Here is a 26,907-nt window from a genome sequence, read left to right as displayed (position 1 = left end):
ATGTCTTTGATTGTAATTCGGTCCTAGCAGTCAGTTTTATACCCCTCCCCTTATTTTCTATTGTTATAGCATATTTTATTACCAAGGGCTTGCTCCTTTACCCCATGTGTTGGTTTTGCCCCACTTGTCCATCTCCCCAAAGACCTGCCCTTTTGTTCACTGTTCCTCCTCCCATTGCATGTCAGTCCCTCTCCAAGCCTGCCCCTTGCTCTAGAAATTTTCCTATCAATTTTGTATCCTTCGGAACCCCATTGGTTTGTTTAAGTTCTTCCCCTCCCCTGTAATCCCCAATTGGTTTAAACCTTGTATTCCCCGCCTGGTGTTCCACCCTCAGTTTCTCCCAATTGGCTAAAGATTGGATCCTCCCCTGGGACCCTGCCAAGTTTGTAAGTTGGTGTATGCCTTTAGTGCAGTGTTGGCCTGCCCCTGATGGTCTGTAGAATAATCACCTTTGGAAAACATAGAGCAGACCTCGCCCCGTTCCTTGTCCCTACCCTCAGGGCAGTCCTACCCCCAAGGCAGTCCACCTGTGCTGTAGAGCAGCTGTGCCCTGCAGCCACAGCCCAGATTCGACAGTTTTCTGGGGGCAGCCCAGTGCCACTGTGGGTGTGGGCAGCTAGTGGGGCTGAAGAAATCGGTAGGCACAGCACTTCCCAAATCAGCTCTTCTGCTGCAATAAAGAGATGCAGTTGTCACGCGAGTGCCTGGGAGGTAGCACCAGCAAAGCCCACCTGGCAGCAGCACTGCCTGAGCTCCATGTCCAGGAGCAGCCGTGGAGGCCAGGACTGGGCCCTGCTGTGCACGAGGGTCCCTGTGTGCCACTGGCAGCTGGGGCCTCAGCCACCTCCTCTCTACACAGGTGCTCCTCTCCATCTCCAGAAGACCAGCCTAACAACGCAGGCAGCGAGAATTTGAGCCATGACCTCAGCTCTCCACTTCTGCCCCTATCTGCCCTGCCATGGCTGCAGCAGTGTCACGAGGCCATCCCAAAACCCACCGCTCCTCAATGAGAACCTCTGCCCCTGAGCCCCCTGGTCCTGTTCCCTGGCCAGGACTGAAGGTGGGCAGCCCTTGCCTGGCAGGGCAGGGTGTGGCCCACATTTTATATTCAAATAAAGAGTTGGAGTTTTCACAGTTATGTCGGGTGGTAGCAGCAGCAAAGCCCACCTGGCACCAGCAGTGGCTGAGCTCCGTGCCCAGGAGCAGCCGTGGATGGCCACGGTGTGGGCAGGCAGGAGCCAGGCAGGGGCTGCTGTGCCCAGCGGCGGGGCCCCGAGGGGATGGGGGAGCCCATGCTGAGCATCCCTGGGCTGAGGGCACATTTCCTTCTGTGGGATCATCTGGGCCTGGACCTGAAGAGGCACAAAGGGATAGTTTGGGGTGCCTGATGAGGGTTCCGGGAGTCCCGCATGTTTTAAATGAATTAGCTTTTTTTGATTAATAAGGAGAATTTATTCCATAATTAAAATTCAGTCGTAGAAAATCTAGAAGCAAATATCAGATTGGCCCTGAACCAGGCTGACAGCGTCAGGTGAGACAGGTGGGGCATTTCTCTCCCCTGTGCATCACGAAGGGACAGCTCTCTCAAAGTCTTTTTTGTCCATTTCCAAGCTCCAAGCAGTGTGGAGGGCAGCAGTTTTTCTGCTTTCTTATGGTTGTTTTTATCCTTTTTGCATATTCATGTATTTTTTCCTTTCTTGCTGCAGGTCTTGCTGAGAGTTTCCCCAAAACTGGTAAAAAATTCACTTTGTTGGAGGAAAATCTCCTGCAATATGCATTCTAGGAGGCACACATTTATCTTATAGATGATGCAAATCGAATGCACATTGCTGAGATTTGGTCAGAGAAATAATCTTCTGGAATCAGCATTTCTGGGGACGAATATTCAGGCTAGGATTTTGGTGCATGTTGATTGCCCTGAACCCTCCTTTGTTATGCTAGGATTTTCATTAGGCGAGATTACTGTAGTCTCAGCATGAATTTGTACATACAATCTATCAGAATCCCTCCCTTTCTCTTAATTTATTAAATTTGTACTTTTAGGATACACTTTGACAAAGCTTACTTATTTTCTAATTTTATGTTTAGTATTTATAAAACTTGACAACTACACTTTCATAGTACTAGTCCGGGTATAAAATTAACAGCTCTTCTCATAAGGTAGATTATTCTAAATCTTTAATTTCTTTTCTTTGGATTGTCAATTATATTTTTTTATATCAATGCATGTGCTTATTGTAATTTAGATATATTTTGACTCCATAGTCGTTTAAGGCTGGTAATATTTGTAAAATAAGTTTTTCATGTTTTCTTATGTTGCCTGCTAAAATGTGTCTTTATAACTCTCTCATGTTCTTGTTTTCTAATTCTTGAGCAATTTGCTTTATTCTACTCTCAGGATTTATTTCTTCTCTAGCTCTTCCAGAACAAAAAGTTTTAATATATTGCTTACAAATTTTGCCATTTTATTCTTTTTGCTCTATTTCACATTTTCTTTATTCCAGTGTCTTTTACTACTCATAGTGCACCTTCTGAATTTGTTAAAATTATAGCGTACTACACTAACTTGGTAGTGTGCATATGGCTCATTCTTTTTGGGCTTGGATAACTAATACAGTGACAATAATCCTCTGCAGTTTTAACTCTCTAGCTCTCTCAAAGCCCCTTTGGGTTGCAGCCAAAGGGCCAAGATGTGTATCTTCTTGGTAGCAGAGCTTACACCTTGGGATCTAGTCACTGACATCATTCGTCTCATTCTCAGTATTTACTTCATAAGATTTATAAGAGCCTTTTAAATTGTTTTTCAGGATTTAGGATAGCACCTGCTTATTTCTAATTGTTATAGTTTTGTTTCTTTGACATTTTAGCTCTAAAGTTGTAATTAGTCTGTACACTTCTCTTTCTTTCAGCTATACTTGGCTTTTTTCCTTTATTTTAATTTGAGCCTTATTAAATATCTAACGGCTTTTGTTATATCCTATCTGATTTAATGTTACTTTTAGTGTTTCTGGGAATTAAATCTGGTTTGTATCTTATATACTTAATTTTTTTCCGATTTTTCACGAATCATATTATTGTTCTAATATATTCTTTACAGTGTTTCATTAGCTTTTACTTCTATTTCTTTTGTCTGTTATAACAAAAGCACTAAAATATTTTATTTTTTGAAATAAATTTGCATATCACACCTTAAATATTCAGTTCACTTAAAACAACCTCATGAATAATACAGTTTAAAATAAAATATTTTACTTCTCATAACAATGGGTTTTACAGCTTACAAGCTTAGGTATTAACATGCATCAGTCTATTTTACTTCAAGAAGTAGTGGTGACTTTTTAGTGAGGTTTGGCTGGTGTTTCTGTTGGTGGATTTACAGGTCTTCTGTCCTGCCTTTCTTTGCAGCTGAACCTGCTGGTGAAGGTGGTGCAGCTTCCCAAGCCACGTCCAGGACTGAGGCTCTGGGAGATGCTGAGGGTAGGTCAAGGCCTTTCCCCTGGGAGAGCTGCCAGCTCAGATCCCAAAGCTGGGCCAGGGAGGCAGCACTGCAGGTGCCAGCACAGAACGATGCACGTGTGTGCCCTCGCCCTGTGTGATTCCCTCACCCCTCCTGTGGCTCAGTGGTGCCCGTGCAGATCAGCAGAGATGGCAGAAGCTTCTGTGGCTGTTGAGTTACAGGTGTGTCTGCAGGGAGGACTTCTCCAGCTCCTTTGCTGATTCCTACACTGAAGCCTGGCAACCATCGCAGGGGTGAGTAGTGTGTCCCTGCTGACCCCACAGGCTGAGCCCTGCTTTTGTGGGATCTGTTCCTGGGAAATGGAATTCTGTTGATCCAAGGTCCTCCGAGGGGAAAGAACAAAGCTACAGGACACCAGAAACCCCATGATCCATCCGAAAACATGAGGCAAATGCTGAAGGAAATGCAGCAGGCAGGACAAGGTGGGTGCATTTCCCTCATGCTTCCCCTGGGTCTCAGCATCTGGGGGCTTTGGCTGCACATCTGGACACGCCGTGCCTGGCACAGCGGAAAGGGATCCATGGCAGCCTCGCTGCACCGCTGCTGCTTTCACGCCCTGCAGGGCTGTTTGCCAGCCTGGCCTGGCTGCAGCTACAGCCCAGCCCCTGCAGGAAGGCATTTGGCATCAGCTGACGGGCCGCCCAAACTGCACCATGGGCCTGAGATCTCCTGCGATTTTCCAGTCGCCGGGTAGAACAGAAAGGGCACCAGTTTGGAGAAGGGAGGGCCCTGGCCTTCCCAAAATGTTTATAGGGATTTCCTGATTCTTAGCCATGTCTTTGACAAGCATTCCCTCCTGAAGGCGCCACCACCCCAGTGGGGAACAGCCCCACCTGATCCAGCTGTCCCTCTTCCTTTCGCCAAAAGTGGATGGAGAGGCTGGGCATAAGGCGGCGTTTCCCAGAGGAAGCAGGTGCTCCATTCCAGACTCTGCTGCAGGAAGGGAGATGATGCCACGCACAGGCAGAGGAGGTAATTGCTGTGCCTCTGGGCCTGAGCCCTGCTGAGGCTTGAGCTGCCCTCTCTGCTGCTTGGCAGTGCAGGCACAGCCTGGACTAGAGCGGCACAGCCCAGGGGAATTATCCCGAGCAGGCTCAGGGCACTGAGCAGTCCTGCTGGGGTCCCTCCATGGGAGACATGTCCTGAAACCTGGGAGCGACTGCACAGGGTGCCCACGGTGGGGAAAGGACAGAGGGGGAGAGCAAGGCTGCAGTGTGTCTTGAGAGGGCCTGGCTGTTTGCCCTTGGGCTGTGGGAGGTGTCGAGGCAGAAGGAGGGCAGGAGGGACAGAGGGAGGGAGCGACAGCTGTGGCACTGCCTGCTGCAGTTTTCCCCAGGGCTTTTGTGAGGATTTCTTTTGTATGTGAAGGAGAGAGGCCCGGGGCCATGCGCTGCTCCAGCCACCCCTCCCAGGGATGTTGCCGTGGGCAGGGAAAGAGTGTGGAGAGTGACCAGGAGGCAGCCCAGAGCTCCCCAGGCCCCTGTGCACCTTTGGCCATGTCCATTCACATCTGGCTCCCACGGCCTTACCCGACCCCCTGGCAGTGCCCAGTTCTCTGTGGCAGAAGGGGATCCCAGCACACCCTGGAAAGTGTTCTCATCTGTGCTCCGTTCTAGATGAGGGTGCTGGGAAGGCTTCTCCATCAGCTTGGATGAATAACGTTTTGAAGCCCTTGGAGCCTCCTGCAGGTATGTTCTCAGTGTGCCACCAAGGAAGAATTGTAGACAAGCGGGCAGGAAGCAGGTGACAGAAGCTTCTGTGGCTTTTGTGTTACAGATGTGTCTACAGGGAGGACTTCTCCAGCTCTTACCTTGGATGCTGCACTCAAGCCCAGCTCCCATCACAGGGGTGAGTAGTGTGTCCCTGCTGACCCCACAGGCTGAGCCTTGCTTGTGTGGGATCCATTCCTGGGAAATGGAAATATTTTTCTCTAAGGTACTCCAACAGGGAAGATCCAAGACAGAACAGACAAGATATCCCTGGAATCACCCAAAGAGATGAGGCAAGAGCTGAAGGAACTCCTGCAGACAAGACAAGGTTGGCGCATTTGCCTCATGCTTCCCCTGGGACTCAGCAGCCGGGGGCTTTGGCTGCACATCTGGACACGCCGTGCCCGGCACAGCGGGAAGGGATCCATGGCAGCCTCGCTGCCCCGCTGCTGCTTTCACGCCCTGCAGGGCTGTTTCCCAGCCTGGCCTGGCTGCAGCTACAGCCCAGCCTCTGTAGGAAGTTATTTGGCATCAACTGACAGGCAGCCCAAACTGTAACACATCCTGAGATCCCCCACAATATCCAGCCCTGCAGATTAGGAAAAGGGTGGCTGTTTGGAGGTGGAAGTGCTCTCATCATGCCACCATAACCTGACCATTTTCCTGCTAATTAAATTTCACAAATATTACCTCTGATGCCACCACCCAATTGGGAACAGCTCCATCTGATGCAGCTGTCTTCCTTCCTTTGTCAAGAGATGGACATAGTGCTTCAGTGGAAGTTGGCATTTCTTGAAGGAAGCACTCCATCTTCAATGCCAGCCCCTGCTGCAGGAAGGAAGGCGATGGCAGACACGGGCACAGGCACAGCAGGTAATTGCTGTGCCGGGCTCAGCCCTGGCCGGGGCTGTGTGGCAGCAGCTCTTCCCCCAGGGCCTGCCCTTGCCCGGCCCGGCAGCAGCCACAGCTGGAGGCGCCTCGGCTTCCAGGCCTCTGGAGCTGGTTCAGAGCCCCGGGGAAACGGGACTGGTGAGCAACGTCCCTGGCGCTGCAGCTGCTGCGGAGCTGGCCCTGAGTGCCCAGAGGCCCAAGGCACAGGAGCAGCCCCGAGCGGGAGCCCTGCCGCCAGCCCAGGGCCAGAGCCAGCCCTGGCACACAATGGAAACAGTTCTCATCTTGGTTTGCTTCCAGACTGGGATGCTGGGAAGAATTCTCCATTAGCCTGGCGCTCTGAAGTTGTGAAGCCCTCTGGGCATTCTGCAGGTATGTTCTCACTGTCCCACCACGGCATAATGTTTGACTGACTGGTAAGAAGCAGGTGACAGAAGCTTCTGTGGATGTTGTGTTACAGATGTGTCTGCAGGGACGCCTTCAACAACTCCTACCTTGGATGCTGCACAAAAGCCCAGCTCCCATGGCAGGGGTGAGTAGTGTGTCCCTGCTGACCCCACAGGCTGAGCCCTGCTTTTGTGGGATCCATTCCTGGGAAATGGAACTACTTTCTCTTAAGGTCCTCCACCAGAAGAGATCAAAGACATGGCAGGCAAGAAGTTCCAGAATCCATTAGAAATTACGTGGCAAATGCTGAAGGAAGTGCTGCAGGGAGGACAAGGTGGGTGCATTTGCCTCATGCTTCCCCTGGCACACAGGAGCCGGGGGCTTTGGCTGCACATCTGGACACGCCGTGCCTGGCACAGCGGGAAAGGATCCATGGCAGCCTCGCTGCCCCGCTGCTGCTTTCACGCCCTGCAGGGCTGTTTCCCAGCCTGGCCTGGCTGCAGCTTCTGCCCAGCCTCTGCAGGAAGGCATTTGGCATCAGCTGACAGGCAGCCCAAACTGCACCACAGGCCATGCCCACCCTGAGATCCCCTGCGATTTTGCAGTCTCCAGGCTGATCACTTATGGCGGGTGTTTTGATGAAAGCGGGCCCTGTGCTACCCAGGATGTTTATGTCTTTGAGAAGAATTGCCTCTTGAAGATGCCACCTCTCCAGTGGGGATCAGTCGTACCTGATGAGCTGTTGTTTTTCCTTTCTCCACAAGTGGATGGAGAGGCTGCACGGAAGGCGGCGTTTCCCGAAGGAAGCAGTGGCTCCATGCCAGCCTCTGCCGCAGGAAGAGAGGCCATGCCAGGCTCAGGCCCAGGAGGTAATTGCTGTGCCTCTGGACCTGAGACATGCTGAGGCTTGAGCTGCCCTGTCTGCTGCCTGGCAGTGCGGGCACAGCCCAGACAAGACTGGCACAGCCCAGGGGAATTATCCCGAGCAGGCTCAGGGCACTCGGGTACTGAGCAGTCCTGCTGGGGTCCCTGTGTGGGAGGCAGATCCTGAAACCTAGGAGCGACTGCATTCCCATGGTGGGGAAATGACAGAGCAGGACAGGAAGGCACCAGTGTGTCCGGAGAGGGCCTGGTTATGTCCTTTCCGTTCAGGGAGGAATTTCAGGGGGAAGAGGAATAGAGGGAGAGAAGAAATTAGGAAGGGAGGGAGAGAGGGCGGAGGGAGGGAGGGAGGGAGGGAGGGAGGGAGGGAGAGAGAGAGGGCGGAGGGAGGGAGGGAGGGAGGGAGGGAGGGAGGGAGGGAGGGAGGGAGGGAGGGAGGGAGGGAGGGAGGGAGGGAGGGAGGGAGGGAGGGAGGGAGGGAGGGAGGGAGGGAGGGAAGATTGTGGCAGTGCCTGCTGCATTTTTTCAATAGTGCTTTAGCAAGAGTTTTAGCTCTGGGAGTGGGAGAGCCCAAATGCACTCCGGGCTGCTCCAGCCACCTCGCCAGGGATGTTACACAGGGCCTGCAAAGAGGATGGGGATTGGCCAGGAGCCTGCCCAGAGCTCCCCAGGCCCCTGTGCAGCTTTGGCCACGTCCATTCACATCTGGCTCCCACAACCTTACCCAACCCACTTGCAGTGCCCTGTTATCTGAGGCAGAGGGGGCCACAACACACCAGGGAAATGGTTCTGATCTGTGCTCCCTTCTAGATCGGGATGGCAAATTGCACTATTTGGATGCCCTGCTGGATGATGGCTTAAGGCTCTTGAAGAATGCTGGAGGCAAGTTGTCCCTGTGTCTTTCTTAACAATATCCTGACAGTGCTGCAGGTGCCAGCACAGAACCATGCACGTGTGTGATCTCGACCTGTGCGATCCCCTCACAGCTCCTGCGGCTCAGTGGTGCCCGTGCAGATCAGCAGAGATGGCAGAAGCTTCTGTGGCTGTTGTGTTACAGGTGTGTCTGCAGGGAGGACTTTCCCAGGTCCTTTGGTGGATGTTGCACGCAAGCCCAGCTCGCATCGCAAGGGTGAGTGGTGTGTCCCTGCTGACCCCACAGGCTGAGCCCTGCTTTTGTGGGATCTGTTCCTGGGAAATGGAACTCTGTTGCTCTAAGGTCCTCCGAGGGGAAAGAACAAAGCTACCGGTCACAAGAAACCCCATGAGCCACTCAAAATCACGGGACAAATGGTGAAAGAATTACTGCAAGCCGAACAAGGTGGGTGCATTTCCCTCATGCTTCCCCTGGGACTCAGCAGCTGGGGCCTTTGGCTGCACATCTGGACACGCCGTGCCCGGCACAACGGCAGCCTCGCTGCCCCACTGCTGCTTTCACGCCCTGCAGGACTGTTTCCCTGCCTGGCCTGGCTGCAGCTTGTGCCCAGCCTCTGCAGGAAGGCATTTGGCATCAGCTGACAGGCAGCCCAAACTGCACCACGGGCCTGAGATTCTCTGCGATTTTCCAGTCACTGGGTAGAAGAGAAAGGGCACCTGTTTGGAGAAGGGAGGGCCCTGGCCTGCCCAAAAAGTTTATAGGAATTTTCCTGATTCTTACTGATGTCTTTGACAAGCATTCCCTCCTAAAGATGCCACCTCCCCAGTGGGGAACAGCCCCACCTGATCCAGCCATCCCTCTTGCTTTCTCCAGAAGTGGATGCAGAGGCTGGGCAGAAGGCGGCGTTTCCCGAAGGAAGCAGTGGTTCCGTGCCAGCCTCTGCTGTAGGACTGGAGGCGATGCCAGGCACAGGCACAGGAGGTAATTGCTGTGCCTTTGGGCCTGGGCCCTGCTGAGATTTGAGCTGCTGTCTCTGCTGCCTGGAAGTGAGGGCACAACCCAGGGGAATTGTCCCGAGCAGGCTCAGGGCACTCGGGTACTGAGCAGTCCTGCTGGGGTCCCTGCGTGGGAGACACTTCCCGAAACCTGGGAGTGACTGCACGGGGTGCCCATGGTGGGGAAAGGACAGAGGGGGAGAGCAAGGCTCCAGTGTGTCCTGAGAGGGCTTACCTCTGTGCCCTTGGGCTGTGGGAGCTGTCCCAGCAGATCGAGGAAGGGCGGCTGGGAGGACAGGCAGGAGGGAGTTTGTGAGGGATACTTGCAGCACTGCCTGCTGCAGTTCTCCACAGGGATTCAAGGAGCATTTTCCTTGTGCGACTGAGAGAACCCCCACGGGCCCTGGGCTGCTCCAGCCACCTCTCCAGGGATGTTGCACAGGGCCTGCAAAGAGGATAGGGATTGACCATGAGCCTGCCCAGAGCTCCCCAGGCCCCTGAGCAGCTTTGGCCTTGTCCATTCACATCTGGCTCCCATGGCCTTACCCGACCTACATGCAGTGCCCAGTTCCCTGAGGCAGAAGGGGATCCCAGCACATCATGGAAATGGTTCTGATTTTTGCAAACTTCTAGGTTGGGATCAAGACATGGATTATCTGGAAAACCTGCTGGATTATGGCTTGAGACTCATGGGAAATCCTGGAGGCAAGTGCTCAATGTACCTTTCCGGAGAGAATACACAGTGAGCAGGTGGCAAGAGCTCATACATTTGCCCTTTCACTTAAGATAATCTGAAGGTTGATGGAATATGGAAAATTTGCCCTGCTCCCTTCTGGAGCCCTGAGGGATCCCACAGGATCACTGTCAGTGGGAGGAAGGAGAATTTAGCTGTCCATCTTCCTCCCGTGTACAATGCCAGTGTGTCCTTCCATGTGCTCTGTGCAGCCACAGAGAAGAGCAGAGAGGGAAGGGGCCGGGCCCAGGGCTGTGCCCCGGGGCTGAGCCTTGTGGGCAGCCTGAGGATCTCCTGCAGTGCCACAGGAGCTCTTCTGTCCTGCCTTTCTTTGCAGCTGAACCTGCTGGTGAAGGTGGTGCAGCTTCCCAAGCCACGTCCAGGACGGAGCCTCTGGGAGATGCTGAGGGTAGGTCAAGGCCTTTCCCCTGGGAGAGCTGCCAGCTCAGAGCCCAAAGCTGGGCCAGGGGGGCATTGCTGCAGGTGCCAGCACAGAACCATGCACGTGTGTGCCCTTGCCCTGCGCGATCCCCTCACCGCTCCTGTGGCTCAGGCATGGCAGCTGTTTGGAAACAGGAGAGCCCTGACACTGCCATGAAAGCCTAGACATTTTCTGAAACCTGTCGTTGTCGAGGTGGTCACGACACAAAGCAGGGACCACAAGCAGTTTCAGATGGCAACAGTTTATTATTGAACATGGCTGACCTTTTATACACTTTTTAATTGTTTATGTTTCTTCTACCCTAACTATTGGATACAATAAATCAACATAACATCATTGGTGAAAAGTTACAGTGACTTAACTAACTTTCTAAATATACTTCATGCAGCTGTGAAGTTCTTATCTTTCTTCAATCTCTCAATTCTCTTGGTCTCCTTGGTTACAGCCTTGGAGAGAGGTCCTTATCAGCTTCTTCTTTCTTCTCAGCTTCTTCTTACTCCTTTAGCTAAGAGGCCCGCTGTTAGCCCCTTCCACAGAAACCTATCCCCATTTTAACGCGCATGACATCCTGAAGATGCCGGCACCCAAATCAGGAACTCTTCCATCTAATCCAACTGTCCTTTTTCCTGTCAGAAGTGATGGACCAAACATCTGTGCAGAAGGAGGCACATCCTGGAGGAAGCATTTTCCCATGGGGAGCCCCTGCTGCAGGGAGGAAGGCGATGCCAGACACGGGCACAGGCACAGCAGGTAATTGCAGGGAGCCCTGCCGCCAGCCCAGGGCCAGAGCCAGCCCTGGCTCCCGACTGGGCAGGGGCTGCGCTGGGTCCTGACAGGGCCTGAGCCTCTCCCCTGGGGCTGGGGGAGCTGTCACGGGGCAGGGAGGGCCAGGGGTGGCAGTGGCTGCTCAGGGATGGCTTTGGCCCGTGTCCCTGGCAGCAGCCACTGCCCAAGCAGCTGCGCTGCCCCCGGGCTCTCCTCCCGGCCTGCTGGGCTTTGTTGGCTGGCACAGCCTGTGCCAAGGGCCGGCAAGGTGCCTGCAGGCCCCAGCTCTGGGGGAAACAGAGAACGTCCTGCCCGTATCCACCGTGCTGCCAGCTCAGCAGTGCAGCACAGCACGGGCTCACGCTCCCCATTGCTCCCACAGATGCGGCCGACCCCACAACACGTGTTTCCCATTCCCAGAAGAGCCTCAGAATGGGTTGCTGTTGGGGAACCCTCTGTTTGCATGTGATAAGGGCAAGTCTGGCTATCTGTTTCTGCCAGGAAATTATTTGGAAGTGCTCAACTGAACCTCAACTCAGAGTTTCGGCACTGCAGTTCATGTCTTTGATTGTAATTCGGTCCTAGCAGTCAGTTTTATACCCCTCCCCTTATTTTCTATTGTTATAGCATATTTTATTACCAAGGGCTTGCTCCTTTACCCCATGTGTTGGTTTTGCTCCACTTGTCCATTTCCCCAAAGACCTGCCCTTTTGTTCACTGTTCCTCCTCCCATTGCATGTCAGTCCCTCTCCAAGCCTGCCCCTTGCTCTAGAAATTTTCCTATCAATTTTGTATCCTTCGGAACCCCATTGGTTTGTTTAAGTTCTTCCCCTCCCCTGTAATCCCCAATTGGTTTAAACCTTGTATTCCCCGCCTGGTGTTCCACCCTCAGTTTCTCCCAATTGGCTAAAGATTGGATCCTCCCCTGGGACCCTGCCAAGTTTGGAAGGGTGTATGCCTTTAGTGCAGTGTTGGCCTGCCCCTGATGGTCTGTAGAATAATCACCTTCGGAAAACATAGAGCAGACCTCACCCTGTTCCTTGTCCCTACCCTCAGGGCAGTCCTACCCCCAAGGCAGTCCACCTGTGCTGTAGAGCAGCTGTGCCCTGCAGCCACAGCCCAGATTCGACAGTTTTCTGGGGGCAGCCCAGTGCCACTGTGGGTGTGGGCAGCTAGTGGGGCTGAAGAAATGGGGCAGCACAGCACTTCCCAAATCAGCTCTTCTGCTGCAATAAAGAGATGCAGTTGTCACGCGAGTGCCTGGGAGGTAGCACCAGCAAAGCCCACCTGGCAGGAGCACTGCCTGAGCTCCATGTCCAGGAGCAGCCGTGGAGGCCAGGACTGGGCCCTGCTGTGCACGAGGGTCCCTGTGTGCCACTGGCAGCTGGGGCCTCAGCCACCTCCTCTCTTCACAGGTGCTCCTCTCCATCTCCAGAAGAGCAGCCTAACAACGCAGGCAGCGAGAATTTGAGCCATGACCTCAGCTCTCCACTTCTGCCCCTATCTGCCCTGCCATGGCTGCAGCAGTGTCACGAGGCCATCCCAAAACCCACCGCTCCTCAACGAGAACCTCTGCCCCTGAGCCCCCTGGTCCTGTTCCCCAGCCAGGACTGAAGGTGGGCAGCCCTTGCCTGGCAGGGCAGGGCGTGGCCCACATTTTATATTCAAATAAAGAGTTGGAGTTTTCACAGTTATGTCTGGGTGGTAGCAGCAGCAAAGCCCACCCGGCAGCAGCACTGACTGAGCTCCGTGCCCAGGAGCAGCCGTGGATGGCCACGGTGTGGGCAGGCAGGAGCCAGGCAGGGGCTGCTGTGCCCAGCGGCGGGGCCCCGAGGGGATGGGGGAGCCCATGCTGAGCGTCCCTGGGCTGAGGGCACATTTCCTTCTGTGGGATCATCTGGGCCTGGACCTGAAGAGGCACAAAGGGATATTTTGGGTTGCCTGATGAGGGTTCCAGGAGTCCCGCATGTTTTAAATGAATTAGCTTTTTTTGATTAATAAGGAGAATTTATTCCATAATTAAAATTCAGTCGTAGAAAATCTAGAAGCAAATATCAGATTGGCCCTGAAGCAGGCTAACAGCGTCAGGTGAGACAGGTGGGGCATTTCTCTCCCCTGTGCATCACGAAGGGACAGCTCTCTCAAAGTCTTTTTTGTTCATTTCCAAGCTCCAGGCGGTGTGGAGGGCAGGAGTTTTTCTGCTTTCTTATGGTTGTTTTTATCCTTTTTGCATATTCATGTATTTTTTCCTTTCTTGCTGCTGCTCTTGCTGAGAGTTTCCCCAAAACTGGTAAAAGATTCACTTTGTTAGAGGAAAATGCAATATGCATTCTAGGAGGCACACATTTATCTTATAGATGATGCAAATCGAATGCACATTGCTGAGGTTTGGTCAGAGAAATAATCTTCTGGAATCAGCATTTCTGGGGACGAATATTCAGGCTAGGATTTTGGTGCATGTTGATTGCCCTGAACCCTCCTTTGTTATGCTAGGATTTTCATTAGGCGAGATTACTGTAGTCTCAGCATGAATTTGTGCATACAATCTATCAGAATCCCTCCCTTTCTCTATTAATTTATTAAATTTGTACTTTTAGGATACACTTTGACAAAGCTTACTTATTTTCTAATTTTATGTTTAGTATTTATAAAACTTGACAACTACACTTTCATACCACTAGTCAGGGTATAAAATTAACAGCTCTTCTCATAAGGTAGATTATACTAAATCTTTAATTTCTTTTCTTTGGATTGTCAATTATATTTTTTTATATCAATGCATGTGCTTATTGTAATTTAGATATATTTTGACTCCATAGTCGTTTAAGGCTGGTAATATTTGTAAAATAAGTTTTTCATGTTTTCTTATGTTGCCTGCTAAAATGTGTCTTTATAACTCTCTCATGTTCTTGTTTTCTAATTCTTGAGCAATTTGCTTTATTCTACTCTCAGGATTTATTTCTTCTCTAGCTCTTCCAGAACAAAAAGTTTTAATATATTGCTTACAAATTTTGCCATTTTATTATTTTTGCTATATTTCACATTTTCTTTTTTGCAGTGTCTTTTACTACTCATAGTGCACATTCTGAATTTGTTAACATTATAGCGTACTGCACTAACTTGGGAGTGTGCATATGGCTCATTCTTTTTGGGCTTGGATGACTGATACAGTGACAATAATCCTCTGCAGTTTTAACTCTGTAGCTCTCTCAAAGCCCCTTTGGGTTGCAGCCAAAGGGCCAAGATGTGTATCTTCTTGGTAGCAGAGCTTACACCTTGGAATCAAGTCACTGGTGTCATTCGTCTCATTCTCAGTATTTACTTCATAAGATTTATAAGAGCCTTTTAAATTGTTTTTCAGGATTTAGGATAGCATCTGCTTATTTCTAATTGTTATAGTTTTATTTCTTTGACATTTTAGCTCTAAAGTTGTAATTAGTCTGTACACTTCTCTTTCTTTCAGCTATACTTGGCTGTTTTCCTTTATTTTAATTTGATCCTTATTAAATATCTAACGGCTTTTGTTATACCCTATCTGATTTAATGTTACTTTTAGTGTTTGTTGGAACTTAAATCTGGTTTGTATCTTATATACTTAATTTTTTCCCAATTTTTCACGAATCATATTATTGTTCTAATATATTCTTTCCAGTGTTTCATTAGCTTTAACTTCTATTTCTTTAGTCTGTTATAACAAAAGCACTAAAATATTTTATTTTTTGAAATAAATTTGCATATCACACCTTAAATATTCAGTTCACTTAAAACAACCTCATGAATAATACAGTTTAAAATAAAATATTTTACTTCTCCTAACAATGGGTTTTACAGCTTACAAGCTTAGGTATGAACATGCATCAGTCTATTTTACTTCAAGGAGTAGTGGTGACTTTTTAGTGAGGTTTGGCTGGTGTTTCTGTTGGTGGATTTAGAGGTCTTCTGTCCTGCCTTTCTTTGCAGCTGAACCTGCTGGTGAAGGTGGTGCAGCTTCCCAAGCCACGTCCAGGACTGAGGCTCTGGGAGATGCTGAGGGTAGATCAAGGCCTTTCCCCTGGGAGAGCTGCCAGCTCAGAGCCCAAAGCTGGGCCAGGGGGGCATCGCTGCAGGTGCCAGCACAGAACCATGCACGTGTGTGCCCTCGCCTTGCGCGATCCCCTCACTGCTCCTGCGGCTCAGCGCTGCCCGTGCAGATCAGCAGAGATGGCAGAAGCTTCTTGAGTTACAGGTGTGTCTGCAGGGAGGACTTCTCCAGCTCCTTTGCTGATTCCTACAGAGAAGCCTGGCAACCATCGCAGAGGTGAGTAGTGTGTCCCTGCTGACCCCACAGGCTGAGCCCTGCTTTTGTGGGATCCACTGCTGGGAAATGGAACTACTTTCTCTTAAGGTCCTCCACCAGAAGAGATCAAAGACATGGCAGACAAGAAATTCCAGAATCCATTAGAAATTATGTGGCAAATGCTGAAGGAAGTGCTGCAGGGAGGACAAGGTGGGTGCATTTGCCTCGTGCTTCCCCTGGGACTCAGCAGCCGGGGGCTTTGGCTGCACATCTGGACACGCCGTGCCCGGCACCGCGGGAAGGGATCCATGGCAGCCTTGCTGCCCCGCTGCTGCTTTCACGCCCTGCAGGGCTGTTTCCCAGCCTGGCCTGGCTGCAGCTTCTGCCCAGCCTCTGTAGGAAGGCATTTGGCATCAGCTGACAGGCAGCCCCAATTGCACCACAGTCCGTACCCACGCTCAGATCCCCTGCAAATTCCTTCTGTCCAGGCAGATCAGATGTTGGGGCTGTTTGGGGAAGGAAGCAGCCCTGGGTTGTCCCAAAATCCTGGTTGTTTTCTGATCCTCATCCATTCCTTTCACAAGTGATGCCTCCTGAAATTGTCACCTTCCCCATTCCCAGTGAGGAATGTTTTCATCTGATCCAGCTGTCTCTTTTCCATTCTCCAGAAATGAAAGGAGAGCCTGTGCAGATGGAAGCACTCCCCAGAGGAAGCAGTGGTTCTGTGCCAGCCTCTGCTGCAGGAAGGGAGGCCATGCCAGGCACAGACACAGGAGGTAATTGCTGTGCCTCTGGGCCTGAGCCCTGCTGAGGCTTGAGCTGCCCTCTCTGCTGCTTGGCAGTGCGGGCACAGGATGGACTAGAGCGACACAGCCCAGGGGAATTATCCCGAGCAGGCTCAGGGCACTCGGGTAACTGAGCAGTCCTGCTGGGGTCCCTCTGTGGGAGACATGTCCTGAAACCTGGCAGCGACTGCACGGGGTGCCCACGGTGGGGAAAGGACAGAGGGGGAGGGCAAGGCTCCAGTGTGTCCTGAGAGGGCCTGGCTGTTGGCCCTTGGGCTGTGGGAGGTGTCGCCGCAGAAGGAGGGGAGGAGGGACAGAGGGAGGGATGGATACCTGTGTCACTGCCTGCTGCAGTTTGCCCCAGGGCTTTTGTGAGGATTTCTTTTGTATGTGAAGGAGAGAGGCCCAGGGCCATGCGCTGCTCCAGCCACCCCTCCCTGGGATGTTGCTGAGGGCAGGGAAAGAGTGTGGAGAGTGAGACCAGGAGCCAGCCCAGAGCTCCCCAGGCCCCTGTGCAGCTTTGGCCATGTCTATTCACATCTGGCTCCCACGGCCTTACCCGACGCCCTGGCAGTGCCCAGTTCTCTGTGGCAGAAGGGTATCCCAGCACACCCTGGAAAGTGTTCTCATCTGTGCTCCGTTCTAGATGAGGGTGCTGGGAAGGCTTCTCCATCAGCTTGGATGAATAAAGTTTTGAAGCCCTTGGAGCCTCCTGCAGGTATGTTCTCAGTGTGCCACCAAGGAAGAATTGTAGACAAGCAGGCAGGAACCAGGTGACAGAAGCTTCTGTGGCTGTTGTGTTACAGATGTGTCTACAGGGAAGACTTCTCCAGCTCCTACCTTGGATTTTGCACTCAAGCCCAGCTCCCATCACAGGGGTGAGTAGTGTGTCCCTGCTGACCCCAAAGGTTGAGCCTTGCTTTTGTGGGATCCATTCCTGGGAAATGGAAATATTTTTCTCTAAGGTACTCCAACGGGGAAGATCCAAGACAGAACAGACAAGATATCCCTGGAATCACCCAAAGAGATAAGGCAAGAGCTGAAGGATCTCCTGCAGACAAGACAAGGTGGGTGCATTTCCCTCGTGCTTCCCCTGGGACTCAGCAGCCGGGGGCTTTGGCTGCACATCTGGACACGCCGTGCCCGGCACCGCGGGAAGGGATCCATGGCAGCCTCGCTGCCCCGCTGCTGCTTTCACGCCCTGCAGGGCTGTTTCCCAGCCTGGCCTTGCAGCAGGTTTTGCCCAGCCTCTGCAGGAAAGCATTTGGCATCAGCTGACAGACAGCCCCAATTGCACCACAGTCCATTCCCACCCTCAGATCCCCTGCAATTTCCTGGTTTCCAGGCAGATCAGATGTTGGGGCTGTTTGGGGAAGGAAGCAGCCTTGGGTTGTCCCAAAATCCTGGGTATTTTCTGATCCTTATGCTTTCCTTTCACAAGTGATGCCTCACCTTCCCCATTCCCAGTGAGGAATGTTTCCATCTGATCCAGCTGTCTCTTTTCCATTCTCCAGAAATGAAAGGAGAGCCTGTGGAGAAAGAAGCATTTCCCGGAGGAAGCAGGGGCTTCGTGGCAACCTCTGCTGCAGGAAGGGAGGCCATGCCAGGCACAGACACAGGAGGTAATTGCTGTGCCTCTGGGCCTGAGCCCTGCTGAGGCTTGAGCTGCCCTCTCTGCTGCTTGGCAGTGCGGGCACAGCCTGGACTAGTGCGGCACAGACCAGGGGAATTATCCCGAGCAGGCTCAGGGCACTCGGGTAACTGAGCAGTCCTGCTGGGGTCCCTCTGTGGGAGACATGTCCTGAAACCTGGCAGTGACTGCACGGGGTGCCCACGGTGGGGAAAGGACAGAGGGGGAGAGCAAGGCTCCAGTGTGTCCTGAGAGGGCCTGGCTGTTTGCCCTTGGGCTGTGGGAGGTGTCCCCACAGAAGGAGGGCAGGAGGGACAGAGGGAGGGCAGGATGGATAGCTGTGGCACTGCCTGCTGCAGTTTTCCCCCATGCTTTAGGGAGGATTTCTTCTGTGTGTGAGGGGGAGAGTTCCAGGTCCCTGCACTGCTGCAGCCACCCCTCCCAGGGATGTTGCTGAGGGCAGGGAAAGAGTGTGGAGAGTGATCAGGAGCCAGCCCAGAGCTCCCCAGGCCCCTGGGCAGGTTTGGCCATGTCCATTCCCATCTGGCTCCCACGGCCTTACCCGACCCCCTTGCAGTGCCCTTTTCCCTGTAGCATTAGGGGATCCCAGCATGCCACAGATACGGTTCTGATCTCTGCTCCCTTTTAGACTGGAATCGTGACATGGGTTTTCAGGAAGTCCTGATGAAGGATGGTTTGAAGTTCCTGGAGGATGCTGGAGGCAAGTTTTCATTCTGCCTTTCCTGAGTGAATAATCAGGATCAATGCAACAAAAGCTCAATTATAAACCATTTCCCTTAACATTATGTAAGGGCTGAAGGATTCTGAGAATCTTTCCCTGCTCCCTTCTGCATCCCTGAGGGATCCCACAGGATTGCTGTCAGTGCAAGGAAGGAGCATTGATCTTTCAGTCCTCCTCCCGTGTGCTGTGCCAGTGTGTCCTTCCGTGTGCTCTGTGCAGTCAAAGAGAAGAGCAGAGAGGGAAGGGGCCGGGCCCAGGGCTGTGCCCCAGGGCTGAGCCTTGTGGGCAGCCTGAGGATCTCCTGCAGTGCCACAGGAGCTCTTCTGTCCTGCCTTTCTTTGTAGCTGAACCTGCCGGTGAAGGTCCCACATCCAGGACTGAGGCTCTGGGAGATGCTGAGGGTAGGTCAAGGCCTTTCCCCTGGGAGAGCTGCCAGCTCAGAGCCCAAAGCTGGGCCAGGGAGGCAGCGCTGCTCCTGCGGCTCAGTGGTGCCCGTGCAGATCAGCAGAGATGGCAGAAGCTTCTGTGGCTGTTGAGTTACAGGTGTGTCTGCGGGGAGGACTTCTCAAGCTCCAGGGCTGGATGCTTGGCCCCAATCCAGCTCCCATGGCAGGGGTGAGTAGTGTGTCCCTGCTGACCCCACAGGCTGAGCCCTGCTTTTGTGGGATCCATTCCTGGGAAATGGAACTACTTTCTCTTAAGGTCCTCCAAAAGGAAAGACCCAAGATACTGCAGCCAAAAAGTCTCATGAGGCAGATGAATTCCTGAGACAAACACAGAAGGAACCACCCCGAGGACAAGGTGGGTGCATTTCTCTCATGCTTCCCCTGGGACTCAGCAGCCGGGGGCTTTGGCTGCACATCTGGACACGCCGTTAACGGCACAGCAGGAAGGGATCCATGGCAGCCTCGCTGCCCCGCTGCTGCTTTCACGCCCTGCAGGGCTGTTTCCCACCCTGGCCTGGCTGCAATTCCTCCCCAGCCTCTGCAGGATGGAATTTGGCATCAGCTGATAGGGTGCCCCAACTGTACTGTGGGCCTGAGATCCTCTGCCATTTCCCAGTCTCTGAGAAGATCAGGAGGTGCAGCTGTTTGCACAAGGGAGTGCACTGGCCCAGCCCCAATTACCTGGGCTTTTTCCTGATCTTTACCTGTGACTTAGACAAGCATTGCCTCATGAAGGTGCCACCTCCCCAGTGGGGAGTGTTTCCATTTGATCCAGTTGTCCCTTTTTCCCTTTTTCAAGTGATGGACCAAAAGGCTGTGCAGAAGGAGGAGCACCCAGGGAGAAGCAGTGGCTCATTGGCAGCCCCTGCTGCAGGAAGGAAGGCAAAGCCAGACACAGGCACAGGCACAGCAGGTAATTGCTATGCCGGGCTCAGCCCTGGCCGGGGCTGTGTGGCAGCAGCTCTTCCCCCAGGGCCTGCCCTTGCCTGGCCCGGCAGCAGCCAAAGCTGGAGGCGCCTCGGCTTCCAGGCCTCTGGAGCTGGTTCAGAGCCCCGGGGAAACGGGACTGGTGCAGCAACGTCCCTCGCGCTGCAGCCGCTGCGGAGCTGGCCCTGAGTGCCCAGAGGCCCAAGGCACAGGAGCAGCCCCGAGCGGGAGCCCAGCCGCCAGCCCAGGGCCAGAGCCAGCCCTGGCTCCCGACTGGGCAGGGGCTGCGCTGGCTCCTGACAGGGCCTGAGCCTGTCCCCTGGGGCTGGGGGAGCTGTCACGGGGCAGGGAGGGCCAGGGCTGGCAGTGGCTGCTCAGGGATGGCTTTGGCCCGTGTCCCTGGCAGCAGCCACTGCCCAAGCAGCTGCGCTGCCCCCGGGCTCTCCTCCCGGCCTGCTGGGCTTTGTTGGCTGGCGCAGCCTGTGCCCAGGGACGGCAAGGTGCCTGCAGGCCCCAGCTCTGGGGGAAACAGAGAACGTCCTGCCCGTATCCACCGTGCTGCCAGCTCAGCAGTGCAGCACAGCACGGGCTCACACTCCCCATTGCTCCCACAGATGCAGCCGGCACCACAAGACCTGTTCCCAATGCCCAGGATGGCCTCGGAAGGGGTTTCTGTCAGGGAGCAGGCTGCTGGCTAGCGTTACTGGCAGGCATGCTTTATTTGGAGCTTGTTTTCATGTTGTTCTGCATTGGAATCTGGTATTCCTGGAACAGAAAACAGTGAGTGTTTTATTGCCTGTCCCCTCCAACAGCTTCTTTTCAAAGTCTAACATGGACAGGGAACATTCCATTGAGGCTGCAGTGGAGTTGTGGCCAGTCCATGATTGTCCAAATGACTCTGCTGAGGGTTCTGCTGCTGCCCCGTGCTTCCATTGGCCTCTCAATTGCTGGGCCTTGTCCTGGGGGCCCCGCTGGGGCTGCAGCCAGTGCTGGCTCCCACTGAGGCTGCCTGGTCAAGAGCAGCCCCAGGGGCACGGGGCAGAGGCAGAGGGAAGTGGGGAGGAGAAAGAGCAGGGCCGAGATTGCCCTTGAAAGGCAGAGGCGCTCTGGGGCCCGCTCCTGGCCAGGGACCCTGCCCAGAGCCGTGCCCTGCTGGCCGGGGCCTTGAGGGGCAGCTGTCCAGCTGGGCCCAGATGTGCCAGCAGCTCCAGCCGTGCTGGGGAGCCTTGCCAGCTCTGGGCCCTGCTGTGCACGAGGGTCCCTGTGTGCCACTGGCAGCTGGGGCCTCAGCCACCTCCTCTCTGCACAGGAGCACCTCGGGACAGGAGTTGGAAGATGGTGGCTGCACCTCACACCCAGACAGCGTGAGCAGCTCCTCCAGCAGCAGGAACGGCCTGGACAGCCCTCTCAAGTCTTCTGTGAAGAGGACCCCAGAACAACCAACTACAAGGGAACCTCCTTTTACCCTGTAGATCTCACTGCCACCTGCTCTCCCCATGGGCCTCCCCAAGCTGCCTTCATCCCTTTTTTTCTCTCCGTCTGTCCCATCCCAGCCAACTCGAGTACCTCTAGGGACCCCAGGACCAGCCCAGCACTCTCCAGCCCTTCCTGAGACCAACACATCCCTCCCTCTGCCCCTGAGCCCCCTGGCCTTTCCCTCTAGGAATCACTGAAGGTGACACCCCCCCCACCCCTCCCCCCCACCCCCCCGGCTTGCAGGGTAGGCAATGGCCTATTCTTCTGTTGAAATAAAGAGAAGGATCTTTGTTCTGGTTGGAAAGCAAAACCAGTGAGAGACTCCAAGTCAGAAATACAATTTATTAGAAAAAGGGAAAAAAATCAAAACACATGCAATAATACAAAAGAAAAACCACTGACAGGCTCAGAATACAGCCTGCTGACACCCTGCTAGTTAGGGTGGTGGTAGCAGTCCAGATGAAATGGACTTGTGGAAGTGGTGATCCTGTAGAAACAATCTGGTAGCTCTCATCCTCTGGAAAAGCAGTGGGTAAGGGCGGCGGTTCCTCTGGGAATCCAGTGGAAAGACTGCTTGTTGTGTCCCAAAACCCAGATTATATCCAGCTGGGGATGCTTAGCTCCTCCCCCATGGGCAGAGCATCTCACACTGGGCTGATATCATTCTGCCTCATGCTGTGGGTCCTTGATTAGCCATGAAACAGAAATGGCTCTGGGAGGGAGTTATCTCTGAGTCATGTGGCAAGACATTGATGGGCCCATTAACAGGAGATAAGGAAGAAACAATGCCCCTCCTGGTTTCAGCAGCTCTTGAGGATGGGATTAGAATACATCTTTACACTGCAACCTAGGACAAGCGGTCACCCCAGTGTCCAGGTGGCAGCAGCAGCAAAGCCCACCCAGCACCAGCACTGACTGAGCTCCATGCCCAGGAGGAGCCGTGGATGCGCACAGTGTGGGCAGGCAGAAGCCAGGCAGGGGCTGCTGTTGAAATGGAGCTTTTGGGGGGGTTCAATTAAGTTAGCAATATGGACTAAGCATTTAAATTTTAAATTGTAGAATTATGTGTTGAATTTTAACCTTTTACTTAAGAAACCTCTGCCAAGGTACAAAGGGCATAGGAAAATGCAAATTTCTGAAGCTTCTTGCTATGAAGAACAATACCAGTGTCATAAACAGGGCAGGAGATCTTTCTCCTTTTTAATGCCTTTATTAAAAAAATTCAGCTCAGGTTATGGGAAACGACAGGTCGCCCGCACCCCCGCTGCTCCCAGGAGTGGCACGGAGGAGGAGGATGATGCAGCTGTGTCCGCTGGTATGCAGGCAGAGCTGGGGCTTCCATCCTCGAGGGAGTAGTGGGAATTCCGCTTCTTTGGTCTAACATTCCAGGTCCTCTTTCTAGCTGACATCCTTTCAGGTTAGGGTGAAAAGTAAAAAGGATCTTAGCAGATACTGGATTAAGTTCCTCATCTTTAGACATTACTTAGGTTTCTTAATTCCATGTTGGCTTGTTGTTTTTAGGAGTTTTTTTCCTGGAAAATTGCAAACTTTGGTGAAATGCACTCTCATCTGCATACTAGCTCTGATGTCACCCCCCCACCCTGCTACCTGCTCGCTCTGGGGAAGCAGCAGGGGGACAATTGCGCTTGATTTCTAACCATTAACAGGTAATTGAAGAAAAACTATTAACAAGAGGTGATTGCTACATGAAGCTATCAACAACAAATAGTCAACATTTCAACTCGCAACAACTGGCCCAACCTGTTTAACTTTGCAGCCTTAAAAAAAATGGATAATTTGTTGGGGAGAACACACCAGGTGTGGAGACACGAGGTTTGACTCCATTTCAGAAGGCTGATTTATTATATATTCTATTAAAATACTATGTTAAAACTATACTAGAAGAACAGAGATGAAAAAATGACCAGAAGGCTACAAAGAAGAAGAACAGAATGGAATGCATAACAAAAATCTTGTGACTGCTCACAGGCTCAACACAGTTGGCTGTGATTGGTCATCAAGTGAAAACAATCCACATGGACCAATGGAAGATGCACCTGTTGCATTCCACTGCAGCAGATAGTTATTGCTTGCATTTCTTTCCTGAGGCCCTCAGCTCCTCAGGAGGGGAAAAATCCTAGGAAAGGATTTTTAATAAAATATCATAGCTACAGATAACTTTTTTACTCATAACACCAGGAGCAGACCAGGGAATTCAGGAAACCTAGACTAAGGAGCTCCTCTGTCTCCAAGCTGATGGACAGAAGTGGTATGTATTCCTTTCCTTTTTTTAGGGTTGGCTACTGATAAATCACATAAGAGACGTCTTTGTGTGTAGTTTTGCACAAGCAGTTTGCAAGCAATCGTCTGCCAGGGAGAGGCCGGTGGTGGGGGGTCCCCAGCTGACAGAGCAGCTGGCAGAGCGTTGGTTTGAACTGTGATTGTGTATGGTTATCACGTCTGGAGGTGCGTGCTTGTGTGTGTGTGTGGGTGTGAGTGAACGGTGAAACACGCTGGGGGGAGTGAGGTCTTGGTTTAGTTTCTCTGGTAACTGTTAAGAATAGAATATTGTATTTTTTTTAGTTTCAGAGTTAAAAAAAAAAAAAAAGGCAAGTCAAACCGGTCAGACTCCTTTAGGTTCGCTGCCAAAGAAAAGCTCTTCGAATACCTGTTAATGGCTGGTGATTAACTGATTGTTTCCCTGATGCTGGCCACTTACCAAAAAAAAAGACACCAGGACAGACCCCTCCGAGGTAAAGAAAATAGGAGTGACATCAGAGCCAGTATGCAAATAAGAAATGCAGTGCACCTTGGGTTTTTACAGTTTTACAGTTTTTACAAGAAAAACCCCTAAAATCACGAGCCAACAAGTGACTTAAGTGGTCTAAGAATGGGAGCATAGTCCCGTACCTGCTTGGACCTTTTTATTTTCTCACCCTAACCTGAAAAGAAACTGATTAAAGAGACACCCCGGGTTTTTAAACAAACAAGCTACGACTCCACGACTCTCCTGTGAGGACAGAGTCCCCAGTTCTGTCTGCAGACCAGCGGACAAAACTGCATCATCCTCCTTCTTCGTGCCACGCCTGGGAGCAACGGCGGCGAGGGCACGACCTGTCAATTTCTCCCTACCTGAGCTGATTCTTCTTAATAAAGGCATTAAAAAGGAGAAAGATCTCCTGCCCATTTATTTCACTGCACACCTTGGGAGAGATCCCAAACCCTCTGCATGCCTCACACAGGATTCCAAATCCCTTGCATGACTTGAAGTGGACCCCAGTGCCCTCCATGCCTCAGAGGAAACCTAAAATATCCCTGGGTGTGTCACAAGGGACCCCAGCCCCTCGTGCACCTTAGGGGGACTGCAAAGCCCCCACGTGTCCTACAGGGAAGTCCAGGCCAGCTGTGCCAAGTGTTTCGACCTGGAAATAAAGTCTGGTTGCACCTGGGTTGTTGTGTCTCTGGGGCTGCTATCCAGCCCTGTCAGACCCTGAGGCCACACAGCCCTTCCCTTCCCTTCCCTTCCCTTCCCTTCCCTTCCCTTCCCTTCCCTTCCCTTCCCTTCCCTTCCCTTCCCTTCCCTTCCCTTCCCTTCCCTTCCCTTCCCTTCCCTTCCCTTCCCTTCCCTTCCCTTCCCTTCCCTTCCCTTCCCTTCCCTTCCCTTCCCTTCCCTTCCCTTCCCTTCCCTTCCCTTCCCTTCCCTTCCCTTCCCTTCCCTTCCCTTCCCTTCCTTCTGGCCCTGGCTGAGAGCAGCAGACCCTGTGCAGCACCCTGCATTGGTGATGGCCCATCAATTGGGTCCTATCAAGTGTGTGTTAATTAGGGAGAAGCTTTGTTTTGCCTGCTGACATTGCTGGTCAGGCTGTGTCCCTGGAGATACTCTTGATGGCTTCCCTCTTTTCCTGGGCATGGCACTGGAGGAGGTCTGGGCCCAGATGATCCCACGGAAGGAAATGTCCCTCAGCCCAGGGACGCTCAGCATGGGCTGCCCCATCCCCTCGGGGCCCCACCGCTGGTCGCAGCAGCCCCTGCCTGGCTCCTGCCTGCACACACCATGCCCATCCCCAGCTGCCCCTGGGCACGGAGCTCAGCCAGTGCTGGTACCAGGTGGCCTTTGCTGCTACTGTCATCAGAGACTGGGGTGACAGCTCCATCTCTTTATTGAAAGGGAAGAGGTGATTTTGGAAGCTCTCCAAGAGTGCTAACTTGAGCACTTCTAAATCCTGTTCTATGGCTGCCCACCTTCAGCCCTGCATGGAGTGCTGGGCCTGTCGCCTCAAAGCACCACAGGGGTTGGAGGGGCAAATATACACTCATCAGACTCATAATCAGACTCAGAGCTGCTGCTATCGCTCTTTTGGCTGTAGAGGTCTCGTGACCAGCCACCAGCTTTCAGCTTTTCTTCAAGGTGGTGCCTGTGGAGAGAGGAGGTGGCTGAGGCCCCAGCTGCCAGTGGCACACAGGGACCCTCGTGCACAGCAGGGCCCAGAGCTGGCAAGGCTCCCCAGCACGGCTGGAGCTGCTGGCACAGCTGGGCCCAGCTGGACAGCTGCCCCTCAAGGCCCCGGCCAGCAGGGCACGGCTCTGGGCAGGGTCCCTGGCCAGGAGCGGGCCCCAGAGCACCTCTGCCTTTCAAGGGCAATCTCGGCCCTGCTCTTTCTCCTTCCCACCTCCCTCTGCCTCTGCCCCGTGCCCCTGGGGCTGCTCTTGGCCAGGCAGCCTCAGTGGAAGCCAGCCCTGGCTGCTGCCCCAGAGGGCTCCCCAGGACAAGCCCCAGCAATTAAGAGGCCAATGGAAGCATTGGGCAGCAGCAGAACCCTCAGCAGAGTTCTTTGGAAAATCATGGACTGGCCACAACTCCACTGCAGACTCTCTGGGAATGTTCCCTGACTATGAGCAGCCTTTAAAGGAAGCTGTTTGAGGTGGAGAATCGCAAAACACTCACCATTTTCTCGTCCAGCAATACCAGATTCCTGCACAGCACATCATCAGGCACAGTGCCGCACCAGCCACAATGGCCATCAACTTCATCAAACAAGGTGTTCCCCAGCAGAAAACTCTTCTCATGCTTTTCCAGATGATGTCAGAATGTGTTGAGGTGCTGTCTGCATCTGTGGGAGCAATGGGGAGCGTGAGCCCGTGCTGAGCTGCACTGCTGAGCTGGCAGCACAGTGGATACGGGCAGGACGTTCTCGCTCCCTGTTTCCCCCAGAGCTGGGGCCTGCAGGCACCTTGCTGCCCCTTGGCACAGGCCTGCTCAGTACCCAAACCCCCTGAGCCTGCATGCCATAATTCCTCTGTGCTGTGCCCTTCTGCTCCAGGCAACACTTGTCAAAGACATGGATAAGGAGAATGGCCAGGGTTTTGGAGCTGCTCCAGGGCCCTCTCTCCTGCACAGAGCAGCCCCTCCAGATGTGCACAGAGACTGGG

General features: G+C 52.9%; 1 protein-coding gene and 1 long non-coding RNA gene across 2 annotated transcripts; both read left to right on the top strand.

The window, feature by feature from the left end:
- Positions 1-1,409: 1,409 nt before the first annotated feature.
- LOC135291696 (uncharacterized) lies at positions 1,410-18,724 on the top strand. The gene is made up of 23 exons (XM_064405948.1): positions 1,410-1,531; positions 3,406-3,477; positions 3,679-3,750; positions 3,838-3,939; positions 4,385-4,489; positions 5,134-5,205; positions 5,294-5,365; positions 5,453-5,554; positions 5,983-6,099; positions 6,418-6,489; positions 6,578-6,649; positions 6,737-6,838; positions 7,074-7,313; positions 8,197-8,268; positions 8,387-8,515; positions 8,603-8,704; positions 9,134-9,241; positions 9,889-9,960; positions 10,326-10,397; positions 15,421-15,492; positions 15,580-15,681; positions 17,771-17,878; positions 18,536-18,724. Exons 4-23 carry the CDS (start codon positions 3,900-3,902, stop codon positions 18,631-18,633), a joined length of 1,929 nt encoding a protein of 642 aa, XP_064262018.1. The 5' UTR covers positions 1,410-1,531; positions 3,406-3,477; positions 3,679-3,750; positions 3,838-3,899; the 3' UTR covers positions 18,634-18,724.
- A 243-nt stretch (positions 18,725-18,967) lies between these two features.
- On the top strand, positions 18,968-19,936 carry LOC135291700 (uncharacterized). Its single transcript, XR_010354449.1, has 4 exons — positions 18,968-19,029; positions 19,172-19,243; positions 19,331-19,429; positions 19,874-19,936. It is a non-coding gene; the product is annotated as an uncharacterized LOC135291700 (long non-coding RNA).
- Positions 19,937-26,907: the final 6,971 nt, after the last annotated feature.

This window comes from Passer domesticus, unplaced genomic scaffold, assembly GCF_036417665.1.
Source record: "Passer domesticus isolate bPasDom1 unplaced genomic scaffold, bPasDom1.hap1 HAP1_SCAFFOLD_104, whole genome shotgun sequence".
NCBI lineage: Eukaryota > Metazoa > Chordata > Aves > Passeriformes > Passeridae > Passer > Passer domesticus.
Note: the sequence above shows the minus strand (reverse complement) of the source record. Positions and strands in the feature narration are given on the sequence as shown.